Here is a 12,637-nt window from a genome sequence, read left to right as displayed (position 1 = left end):
TTGAACTGGGAACATACATAGTGTAGTTTCACAAAAGTCTGTGTGCTTACTAATGTTAAATAAGGAAATCTGAAAAAGCAAAGCCCTTTATGAGTATGCTTAAAACCTCCCAATGTCCTGGAAAGGCAAAAGGAAGAGATTACACCTGATGGAGTAATTCAATGCTCTTGGATAAGTGTAACAAACTGGTTTCCCCTTCTCTTTGCAGTCATTTGAATTAAGAAAAAAAAATGCAAACTTTAAGTAACTAGTTTGGTTCCTCCTGAATTCAGGTGAGAGGGGAGATAGTGTTACCTGTAGCACAGTACAGGGCCCTTTGAGTGCTGCCTCTCCAATTTGTGGCTCAGGTTGCCAATGTTACAATCCTAAATACTTGCTGAACAGACTACCTGTTCATACAGGAGATGCATTGTTGTGCAGCTTCATTCCTTCTGATGGGCGTGGAGCAGCATTAAAGCACACTTTATAGGGGTTCTAATTGCAGATGCCTAATTGACTTGATGAATAGCAACTACTTAAAAAAATAAACCCTCTTTCTATGCTGATCTGCATGATAGAACATAACATCTCGCAGGTGTTGAACACTTAAAGATAAAAGAAACCATGCTATATTTCCTAAGAACTTTTTTTTTTTTTTTTTTAAGTAGTCTCTGTGTATTTCTATCTCATTGTCTCACAGAATCACAGAATGGTAGGGGTTGGAAGGGACCTTTGTGGGTCATGTAGTCCAACCCCCCCCTGCCGAAGCAGGGTCACCTACAGCAGGCATCTCAGTCTCACCGGCATCTTGTAGCAGTCTGTGGCATGGGTTCACTGAGGCTCTGGCTGGCCTGTTACATTGTAAGTGGCCTGAAGAGTGAGCCTTCTCCAGCAAGTAGTTTTCCCCTTTGGGCTATTCCCGGTTGAGTGTGGTAGGGGAGAGAAAAAAGGTGTCCATTAGCTGCCTTAACTTACATTTTCTGCAGTAAGATACAGTATCAGATATGCGTTTCAGTTTGAATTCAAAGTTGTCAGAAGTTTTCTTAAAAGTCTTCTAGTTTTATAAGTTTATCCTATTATTCTCAGTGACTAATGCTTTTGCAAGAAAACTCACAAGACATGTTCAACATGAAGTTGCTCACAACTTTCAGGGTATGGAGAAAATACGACATTAGGAAAAAATTATGTTACTTTCTGATGCCATATGAAAGTTTCTATTGGATTTGTGTTTAAGAAAATACTGTGCTGTTGGAGTCTGGTTATTTCTGACCATTTATTTAGAATAGGAATGGCCAGCTTATGTGTGGATAGTGTCACATAAACTTCGATAGCACTACATCCCACTTGTTAAGCTGGGCTGTGCTTAAAGCCCTTTCACCTTCCTGCCCCTGTGAACCTACACAATCTACAAAATCTTGCAGATTGGCTGAAATGCTGTCTAATATCTGGGCTGTCAGCTGGCCTCTTCTGCCAAAAGCATCAACTGTATTTGCAAACCGTTTTACTTCTGCACGGGACATAGATTTAGGAGTGTGTGGGCCTCAGTGGAAGAAGGGCCACAGATGAAATATCATTCCTCAGTTCACCTTAACATGTTCCAAAGAAGCTGTGGCTGAGAGGGTCTGGTAGCATGACTCTGATAGAGCGTGTTATCCTTTTGTGCTTTAAAGCCTTGAATCATGTATTTTTAATGTTCCCTTTATTTACATACATTGTAAAACATTTTTCAATTTAGTGGCTGGATGCTACATTTGAAGTGTAGTATTATGCATTTGTGTGTACACAGAACATTTTAATGCTACTTAGGTAGCCATAATCAATGAAAATAGGTTGACAGTGCTTGGTATTCATGCATGGTTTTTACAAAAGTGTTTTTATACTTAAGTTGAGAATCTGCGTGTTTGTTTAAGAAGTCCCTGTTTCCTAGATATTATAATAGCTAGATTTGTTTCCAAGATCCTGTAGAGCATACTCAGGAAGTCCAGAATGAACCATTTTCTCTCCAAATTGGTGACATTTTCTTTCTTTTGCAGATGTCATTGGCAAAAGGAGAGTTAGTTTGTTTCACTCTTTTTTTTTTTTTTTTAATCGGAATTCTATAACGTGTTTTCTTCTTTCCACTTTTCAGGCTTACAGCTGAAAATATCTATGTTGAAAAAGGACAGATGTTTGTAAGTACTCATCCTAATGATCTAATATCTTAAAGGAGAGTCTGAGTACCATTAACAAGCCGTAATTCTTAGAAGATCAATTAAGATTTCATGGATTCTTCTCTGCTCGCTTTAATAATTCAGATGAAGTCATTTAAAGATACTCATAACTCTATAAAGAGCGTGTAACCTGAACACTAGGTTTGCCTTCCTTGAGCAAATGACTTGCAAGGTTTTCTTGCCTACAGTACTTCTAGGATGCCTATCAAGATGTGGACATTTCTAATACGAAAAGATAATTAGGGAGACATCTTAAAAATTAGGTCAAATCTGTAAAAGAGAAGTGACAAGACAACAAGCCAACTGTTTTTAGCATTTTTTTTTACTACGTATTTGCCTTTAGTATCAGGTGTTGTGCCTTATCTCAGCTTTCAGTCATTTAGTAAAGATTCTGATAATAACCTTGCTAATTTTCACTCAATTCTTACATTTTAAGACGTATGTGACTTCTTTTCAGTCATTATTTGCAACTAATTTTGGTTCTATTTATTAGAAGCAGTTTGGAGAAAAAAAATCTGAATTACAAGATTTATGTGTACAGTAGAATCACAATATGCATTTACAGCATTAAATCCAGCTTTAATTTTCCTTCTGCTGGCGAAAACTATATTTAATTAAATGATAAGAGATATGCTAATGTGATTGTTTAAATTTTTACTTCTGGCTTAAGTACATTAATATTATGTTAATATTACTTATGTCCTTCATTATGAATTGCACTTTATGAAGTGCTGTATAGGAGGAATAAAAATAAATTACTTGATCTTTTCCCACTTCGGAAACCAATATAATTATATTAGATATCCAACCCAAGCTATTCTATGATTCTATATGTTAAAGAAATTAAACTCTTATTAAAATTAGCAAAAATATTCCGTATCTGCATTCCGGGCATTGCCATCTGAAGTCGGAGATATACAATCTTAGTATTAAAGTGTAGCCACAGTGCTCTCAAGCATAGTTTGTGCTTTTTCAGAATTAACATTTCTGTCATAATCTAGTCAGTTTTCTTCCTCATTAATTCCTATTAGTTTTTTTAATTGTCTCTTTTTTTAGTTACATTTTTCAAATTGTATAAGCCGGAAATAACCCTCCTCTAGTCTAGTTAAATTAGGTCATCATGTGCTCTTTTTGTACAATAGTGGCTCAAGCAACTCTCAAGCATTTTTGACAGTTATTGTCTGAACTCTCTGATGCGCTTATATTTCTGTTTGAGAGGGAAGCAAAGGTGTTCTTTCCAATCGAGTAATTCCCTCTGGTGGAAGCCATCTTTCCTTTCCCTGTAACATGAAGTATGTAAATGCATCTTATAATGATACTGGCTTTTCAAGTATAATTTGATTGTACTACAGTACATACGTAACTTGCTGTCTACTTTTATGGTCACTGTTCTTTTGTAATTATAACTGTCTCTCACTTCCAGGAAAATTGTTGTCGTTTCTTTTCACTAGGATTTTTGAAGAAATTTCCTTCAGTTGTGTAATGCCCGTGTTGCTCTTTTCCCTAGATATGTTTTTGGGTTTTGTTTATCCTTTAGAGTGCTCAAACCCCCTCTGAGCTTTTGGTTTGCTTATTTCAGTTAAAGATCACCCATCTGTCACAAAAGGAAAGATTGATTAATCACTTCCACAGCAGCATCCACCTTATTCTGGTACCATCAGGATTCCCTGCATTTACCTAGCAATTTCTCAAACCTACAGCAGGGTTTACAATCGCAAGAGTACCTGTATGACTAACTCCTGTTGCCCCACATATGTACCTGCTCCTCAGGATCAAGATTTGTCAGCTTTTATACAGCTGGTTCAATCTCCAGCATTAATAGAACACAGTGTATACTGTTCAGCTGCTGCGTAATCGTGCATAAGAGTTAAATTGTTAAAAAAAAAAAAAGTGGCAATGGAGTCCAGTTGCTTACTCAGTCTGTTGGTGAATTTCTAATCAATTGGAAATAGGAATTCATATGAACTTTTATCAAGATTTTGAGTTCAGGTTGTATCATGGAATGTTGTCAGATGTTTCATTAAAATCCAAACAGCATATGTGTTGCTTATACTTATACTTTAAAGATATGCTTTCTGAACATTAAGGTTGATATTGCAGTGTCACAGGAATATATTTATGTTAGTAGATGAAATTATATTAGGTTGTTAGATGGCTTTCAGTTAGCAAATATTCGATGATATTTTTTATACTTAGAGGCTACACTTACTTTCCTGGAAAAAAATGAATTTAACATCTTGTTATTTCTTAAGTATAATTCATAAATGAAGTAGTTATTTCATTTTTAATCCTAAAGGATCAAATTGTCTCTTGCTGTTATTGTTAACTTAACCTGGTCTATCATGAGTTGCTTCCACATTCTGAAATCTTAAATCAATCAGTTGATTTTCTAAATGATTAATATTATCAGTGATGTGACTGAACATATACCAAGTGGTTTAATTATTGTTTATTGGAATCTTTCTACAATTACCACATTATAGACACAGTACTCTTACTTAGGAGGTCTTGTTCTCCTTGGTGCATCTGAATACCTGAGGTTTAGTATTTCAGACTTGGTAATCAGCTGACAATGAGCACCTTATGTTATATCTCGCTTCAGCATTGGAGCTAATGACTTGTAAATGCTAAGTCAGAGACCGCTCCTTATGCAGGGTGCCTTCATAGCCAAAAATGTGGGTCTTGTTTATCAGGTGCACTGGAATTATGAAGAACAAAAAAAAAAAAAACCACACCCCACCCAGTTTCTGTCATTTTACTACCTTACTGTGACATTTTACAGGGTTTAGGTGGGAAGGCATGGAGTACTGGTGTATGTTAATGTCTGGTTTTTTTAACAAATAATGTAATGCCATAGAATGAGTTAAAGTTAGCTGGAGAAAAGATTTTAAAATTTTATATTTTAGAACTTCTGTGAGTTGTATAAACTGGGAAAAAAAAGGGGGTTTTATGTCATAAACATCAAAAAAATACATACTGCTTTTGTCAGACTTCAAATTTTGCCATGGCCTGGCTGTGCTTGGTTAATGAACTGAGGTAAAAGAACTTTAACACTTTCTCCTCCCCAGGTAAAAGTACAAGTCTTAAATGGTCCCTGTGCTGTTTACATGTAACTGTTTTATATGTTGTATATGCAGCTGAAAAGGACAATAATGGTCTGGATGGTAGTACAGAAAAATGAATATCTGTACTTAAATTTCAGAATTAGCAAAATATATCTGTGATTGCACACTGTGGAAGCTTCCGACTGTCCTATTCACTTTGTCCCACAGTTGTTAGTTTCTTGTATTACTCTGGTACCAGCAATTTGAAACTGTGCTTGACTAATGCATCTTGAAGGGATAGTGCCAATTGAGAAGTATGTCTATGTAAAAGAATGTTATTAACAAGTTAGTAAATATGTTTTGATTTTCTGTTGTGTCTGTGCTTAGCAGCTTTTTGTGAGCCAATTTCATGGTGTCCTCAAATAATCCATCTCAGGCACACTGAAAACAAACGCCTTCTTTCATGGAATATGTGAAGGATTCAAATGTAAAAACAAGAGCTGGGAATGAATTCTCAGAAGTTAGTCATTGTCATGTTACATAGGTTCAGCTGCTTAGCACTTACTGGAAGTTAATTTCCTTGTGTAAAAATTGTATAGTTGTTGCTTATACCTTGTTTGCATCTTGAAGAGGTGTTGTGATCTGATAATAAAAGTGAAGGGTAGCTAGAATTGATAGGTTAGTGTTACTGCTTTTCCTTAGCTATTTTGAGGAGGAATTGTTTTGGGTTTTGTTTTTATTAAGTAGTCCTGGCTTTTAGAGAAGATATTTCCCCCCAAGAACTTTTATTTCTGAAGTTTCTGGGAAGAGAATTCTCATCTCTGTATTAATATTATGGGAATCTGTGTTCTATAGACTGAGAATTGCTTCTTGAAGAACTAAACCGCTAATGGATATAAAGACTTGTGAGAGCTTTACAGACATAATGTGGTTTGCCACACTGCAAGATGTACTCAATGCTAAGACAAAACTAAAATAACCTGACTATGAAAGCCCCCAATTAGCTTCCCAACAGCTCTGCAACACAGCAAAAGAAGATAAATGTTTGAGGTTACATTCCCTGAAATTGTTGCTTGAATAGCACTAGATTTTGTGCCTGGACTGTCATCAATTCTAATTTTTGTCCTGAGCAAAAATCAGATTTATCAATAGAAGCTCAACTGTAATATGGATTAGAAACTAGCTGCTCCTTTCCTAACTCGGACATTTCTAAATCGCCATTCACCAGAAACACTTGCTTTTTTTATCTTCAACTTAATATTTCTGCTGATAATAATCACATTTCCAAAGAATATGAAAGAAACATGCCAGAGTACTCTCTACTGAAAAAGTAATGTTGTAGTTTAAAGCTAGGAGTAATTTTTTCTCTATTTGATCCTAGAGATGCTGAGAGGCTTGAAGAGTTTTATACCAAGAACCAACAGCTCAGAGAACAGCAAAAAGCGCTCCATGATACTATCAAGGTTTTAGAAGACAGGTGAAGTAGTGTCTTTTAGCTTTTGGGTTTGTTGCATTTTGCTCTTGTAGAGTAGCTCTGGATACTTTACAAGTTGGTTGGGGGGGGGGCGCGTTTGGGCTTTGGGGCATTTTTTTTTTTAGTAAACCGGTCCATTTATAATACAATTCAAATACTGTATTTTAAAGAAAAGTGTAGAATTTAGATTCTTCTGACTGAGTTAATTTTGTTATTTTGTTATTTTCAAAATGCTTAGCTTGCTTACTTCAGTTAAGATAAGTAGAAGTTAAATAGATTAGCTTGGGAGGCAGACAGCAATTTTAAGCACACTGTTTTCCATCCATTTTTGTAGAGATAAGTTTGATATCAGTCAACATGTAATGCAAGTACAAAACCCATGAGTAAACTGTATAATATACTTTGAAACTCATGAAATAACTCACAAGGAAATCTTTCAGATTTGAGGGGGTCTTTTTTTACCAGTTGTCTGTTTTACCTGAAATTAATCACAGGTTCGGTCTTGTGCCTTCTTCTGGACTTAGACGTTCTGATCACCTCTTGACCCCTTCTGCCTTTCCCTTATTTGTTCCTGTTTAATCTGGTATAGCAAAACAAAACCAATAGACGTGAAATGACAGTGCATTTTTTCATCTTCAGAAATGATACCTGTTTTGGAAAGTGTATGTTAAATTTGCTGCTAACAGGCTCTCAGAAGCTTTCTGTGAACAGGAGATTATTACCGCGTAAATTATTGTTCCACATTCTCTGTGAAAGGCATTAGGGATAAACTTGTAACCGTGCAGGTAATAAACACTGACACCACATACATAGAGAGGCATCTGCGGAGTGAATGGACTTTTCTAATAATCCCTTAGCAGATGAAATCCTTGCATTGCGGAAAATGAGAAGTAGGAGGTGATAATGCTGTGTTTACTACACAGTTAGTCGGATAAGATAGTATGAAGAGGCATTTCAGTATTTTGCTCTTTCCATAATTCCACAATGTTAAAATACCCAAGATGGCATTTACTTTCAGTAGTCAGCTGTGGAATTGGAAACTTCAGTGTTTTGTTTAGTTGTTTTTTTAATACTTCATATGCTAGCAGCAGCAATGCAGAACTCTTCACCAATTGGTCCCTTGTCTAGCAGACAAAAGAGAGTCTGGGTTTCACTTCGGTAATACTGTTAGCTTTTTTGGTGTGTACCAGAAATAAATGCACTTCAGTTATCACCTGTAAAATGAACACACACTTCATTGCATGAATTAATGTGTCAAGTAAGATGAAGTGATCATAACAAATCCTTTCTTGATAGTGGATATGCGTTAAGCAGCTGATCTAAACCATTAGAGACAGCGGAGGCAATGCCTCATGTGAACTTTCAGATCCACTTCTAATTATAGGTGTCTAGATAAAGGATTTCACATTTGCTTGGTATTTGTTACAGAGCGAACCTACTGTTTGTCTTTTTTATTTGATTAGTTTGCTTAATGATAGTGATATATCCTTCTTAGATGAAGTAGTAATTATATTTACTGAAATTATTTGCTTGTTTGCACTTACCTGAATGAACATACAATGAATGGCAATTTGTATCTGACAGTATTCTTAGTAGGGCATCTGACAAAGGCTTTTAGTGGCAAGGTGTAGCATGCTCTGCTTTATTTAATAAAGTAATGCATGTTGCTTTAGAAGTATCCAATACCTACAGTCACTTATGCAAATGTTAGTACATGTAATATTAGATAGTTCAGAAATCTCAAAATACTGCTATGTCAGCATATAAAACCACGCCAGTACCTTAGTGATGTTCTGTATAGTTGTCAGAAATTTTCTTGTTTTCATTGTTCCACAGGCCAGTTAAGCATGGATGTGTGCTGCAGATATGGCGATGCTTTCTTAACAGAGGGTCTTTTTTCTCTTACTTTTATTGTAGGCTAAGAGCAGGATTATGTGATCGTTGTGCTGTAACCGAAGAACATATGAGAAAGAAGCAGCAAGAGTTTGAAAATATCCGGCAACAGAATCTTAAACTTATCACTGAGCTTAGTGAGTTTTATCCCTGGGTCTGCAGACAAAATATACTATTTCATAAACTAGTTTTTCATAAATTCCAGTAACTTGATATAATTTATATATGGTGTGTTTAGTAAACCCAAGAAGTTCAGTCAGGGGATACTTAACTCTACAGTCTGAAAATATGTAACATACCAATTACTAGTCGTTTGACCCTCCTTCTTAGATTGAAGTGCTGATACTGAAGGTGAACTGATGTGGAAAATCTTGCAGTGTAAAGTAGCTACTTTAGATAAAATGTGGCTGCTTCTGTTGATTCCTGCAGCTAGGGCAGAGAATGACGGATTGCCAGCCTATTGAAGGAAACTGTGACTTCAAAAGCAACTGGTGATCACAAAGTAGCAAGTTCAAACAGAAGCTCCCTGCGTCCAGCTTGTGTCCCCGAGTTGGAGTTTAGCTGCAGTAAACCCATAACCTTCACATAACCCTCTGAAGCCAGGGAAGAATCGCTTTACACCAGGCAGCTTGTAGCCAGCTCATTTTGAAATCAGGAAGTAGTACATACAGGGAAAAAATAAACTGTTTGTCTAGGTGTTATGAAGGCAGGACACAACAAATCTCTTCATAAAGAGAGTTTGGAAAGGTTTGTTCTATAAAGTGCTAAATAATACAGGACAGGATTTTAAAATGTTAATGATATCTTTACCATTAACCAATTTTTGTATCATTTAGTTGTCTTGCTTGATCTAGAACAAGCAGACAGTGAGATTTAAAATATGGGAAATGCTGGACACAAAAAGTAGCTTTTCAGTGTTTACTTAAATTATACAAATATTAGGTTCTGTACTACTATAATATACATAAATTTTTCAAGGACTTTTAATATTGGATATTTATATAAAATATTCTGAATCCTTGAGTTCAATGATTAGCAACATACAGGGTACAACCAACCTTTAAGTAAAGCTCTGAGCCTTAAAAATCTAGGTGAGACCTATTAGGTACAAATCTTCTTGAATACCATCTGACAGAATGGTAGTCTTCCATGTGTGTGGGTTGAGTTCTATAGGACAATTTATGTGTTTCCTGCAACCAGAAAAAAAGGTCAGTCAAGAATAATCCAGAGGTAAAATATACAACAAAAAAATAAGAGCAAGAAAATAAAAATCAAAGTGAACGGAACAGTTGGGACCTATCACTACATTACTTTGAGACAGCATGGAAAAAAGGCTGAAGGTGATGCAATAAGCTTGTGTGAAGTATGGGCAAAATAAACTGGAATTCATTCAAGAAAAGTAAATCAAAAATTTCTGCCCAGTCTCTCTTATATTCTGAAATAGTTAACGGATTTTTAAGAAATTGAGGGTTTTTTCTGTTCTCTTCAGTTAGCTGGTCACGTTGGCTAAAACCAGATTCCAATTACTTTATACTTAATAGGCTGTCTTAAACCTAAGGAAGAAATTTTGTCCATGGAGTAAGCAATTCATTCTTCTTTACAACACAGTCTCAGTTGTATGTACATGGACAAAAGTAGCTAATGATTGTGTGGAAGTAATATTATGATCCTGTAATTGTGCCACCTCTGCATCTTCTAACACATCATTTTACAACATTTTTTTATGAGTAGCTTGAAAATTCATTTTGGTAAGCTATAGAGGGTATATGGTATTACATTTTTAGAATTAGTTCTGTTTCCTTAGAAGACCTGACAAAATTAGAGATGATACGGTGTTACGTGTGTGCATTGATTTTTTTAATTTTTAAAAAAATTTTTTTTCCCTACTATAAATTACAGTGAATGAAAAAAACAACTTACAGGATGAAAATAAAAAGATAACTGAACAGTTCCAGCAATTGCAGAAGGAGTTTGAGTAAGTTTTGAGGCTTTTTGGATATTCCCACCTTGCCCCCATTCCTCAGTAGTAATGTCTAGGAATATAAAATAACAACCTAAAACTAACATCTTTGTCCTGTGCAGAATTTTTGCTGTTTTTTTTAACTGTGTGCATCTTTCTGGTACTTAAACTGGAAGAGAGATAAGTTTCTCAGAAATTCTGTTTGACTTCATGATTGTTCAAGATTATTTAGGTCACAATACCTAGCAAAGCCTTACGTCTCATTCCATTATTTCTGTGTTGACTCTACCAATTCTTTCCTCCTAGGTTAAGACTTTAAAAAAGTAGTTGCTCAGCTAGTCAGAAAGTCCCAGAATCATGCAATATTTTTTTAAAATAAACTTATGATATTTTACAATTTTAAAAAGAAAAAAACCATAATAAATTTCAAAAGAAAATCATAGAAATAATGATCTACAAATTGACTGTCAAATTCTAATCTGATGTGGTAGCAAGAATGTGCCATATAATGTTGTGGTTAATATGCAAATATGTTGCACTGTGCAAGGCAAAGGTAGTGTTTCTGTCTTGTATAGCTGTGGTCTGACATCATCTGAAAGATACTTCAGTTTTGCTTGTGTGCATGGGGGGAATGGGACGGAATGTGTGGATTTGGTATGTAAGGCTTTTTCAGCACGTAACTTTTTATTGTCTTTGTCAGAAAGTAACTTTGGTAAAGGAGTAAACCAACTTAGAGTTCAGTTCAAAATGACTGTGGTCCTATTCTTTTGTATTTCTTGGTTTGTCCCACGTTGTTTGCACCGTAATAATCCTTTCTTATTCTACGTGCATTTTATCTTCTCAGAGTAATATATTTCATGACCCTAGGAGTACTTCTTTTTAAGACCAAGTAGTAACAAATTTCTATACGCTTCTCAATAATGGTTCTCCTATGCAGTGTGACAGCAGTTAGGATATGACATTAAAAAAATTGACACCAGATTGATCCATACAAATTTATTAGTTTGATCCTCAGTCTTGCAATTGCGCTTCCAGTAAAAATCCCCAGCCACTGTAGGGAAGTTGAGAGCAAACAATGTAGCGCTAAGTTATTTACTCTGCATGTTAGGAGGTCATTTAAATGAGTGCGGAGTTGAGTGGATAAGCACTAATTAACAAGGATGGTCCTGCTGTTTGTAATACAACCACTGCATTTAGTTGTTTCGGTTGAACTGTAGTCGTGTTACTTTTATTTAGAATGAATAACTTAGGTCAGTATAACATCATCACGTAGGTGCAAGGTAACAAACTGTTTCTGGTGCCTGACATGAAATTAGATTTTTGCAGTCTTCTGTATTTTGTTACCAAGGTTTAATATTTTAGGAAAAATCTAAGAATCTTTTATAAAAGTGAAATCAATGACATTTTGGAAGAATTGTATTTTCTGATCTTTTATCAGATTAGAATTTCATTATCCATGGATGGAAACAGCAAGGGAATTTCTCCAAAAATCTTTTCTAATGTCTCAGATAAATGTTTCCATGATTCAGGAATTATTTATTGCATGTCTATGATGTATAGTATGTATGGCAGCTGCTTAATTTGATTTTTTTTTTTCTTTTTTTTTTGTGGTAGTACGTAGAAACTACCTCTTAGTTTGCACAGGAGTAAAGTACAGAAGAATATATTTATAGCAGGCTAATTTGTCATACAAGGCCACATATGGCAGTAAATTTAAAGACAACTCTAACAGCTAACTTGAATTTGAAAAGTAACTGGATGAATTTTTTTTTTTTTACTGTTTGTTTTGATTTGTTTCTTAAGATATTGTTAGTAGACGATATAGCTTTCCAGTTGTGGTTCTTTCTTTGTAAATATGCTTGAAAAGAGAAATTACAGAATCACACAATAGGATTCATCAAGACTTCAGAGCATCAATGTTTGACATTGTGTTCAAAGTCAGTCACGGTAAAAAGCCCAACTGCAAAAACGCTTGTTGTCTGAAGCCAGGCAGCTTTCTGCAGTTTTCCATCATGTTATTAACTTAGTTTATATAAGAGCTTGTGGTGCATTTCAATGCAAGCAGAAATATATCCCT

At 35.3% G+C, this 12,637-nt stretch overlaps 1 protein-coding gene across 5 annotated transcripts in view; it reads left to right on the top strand.

Moving 5' to 3' along the window:
• Nucleotides 1–12,637, top strand: part of RBBP8 (RB binding protein 8, endonuclease) — a 44,820-nt gene that overhangs the window by 11,979 nt on the left and 20,204 nt on the right. For all 5 annotated transcript variants that reach the window (XM_075416333.1, XM_075416332.1, XM_075416331.1 and 2 more), the window contains exons 3-6: nt 2,108–2,150; nt 6,615–6,710; nt 8,625–8,737; nt 10,500–10,575. In XM_075416333.1, coding sequence (XP_075272448.1) covers nt 2,108–2,150; nt 6,615–6,710; nt 8,625–8,737; nt 10,500–10,575 — 328 coding nt within the window. The remainder of the gene's footprint in view (nt 1–2,107; nt 2,151–6,614; nt 6,711–8,624; nt 8,738–10,499; nt 10,576–12,637) is intronic.

The sequence above is a fragment of the Opisthocomus hoazin genome, chromosome 3 (genome assembly GCF_030867145.1).
Source record: "Opisthocomus hoazin isolate bOpiHoa1 chromosome 3, bOpiHoa1.hap1, whole genome shotgun sequence".
Lineage (NCBI taxonomy): Eukaryota > Metazoa > Chordata > Aves > Opisthocomiformes > Opisthocomidae > Opisthocomus > Opisthocomus hoazin.
Note: the sequence above shows the minus strand (reverse complement) of the source record. Positions and strands in the feature narration are given on the sequence as shown.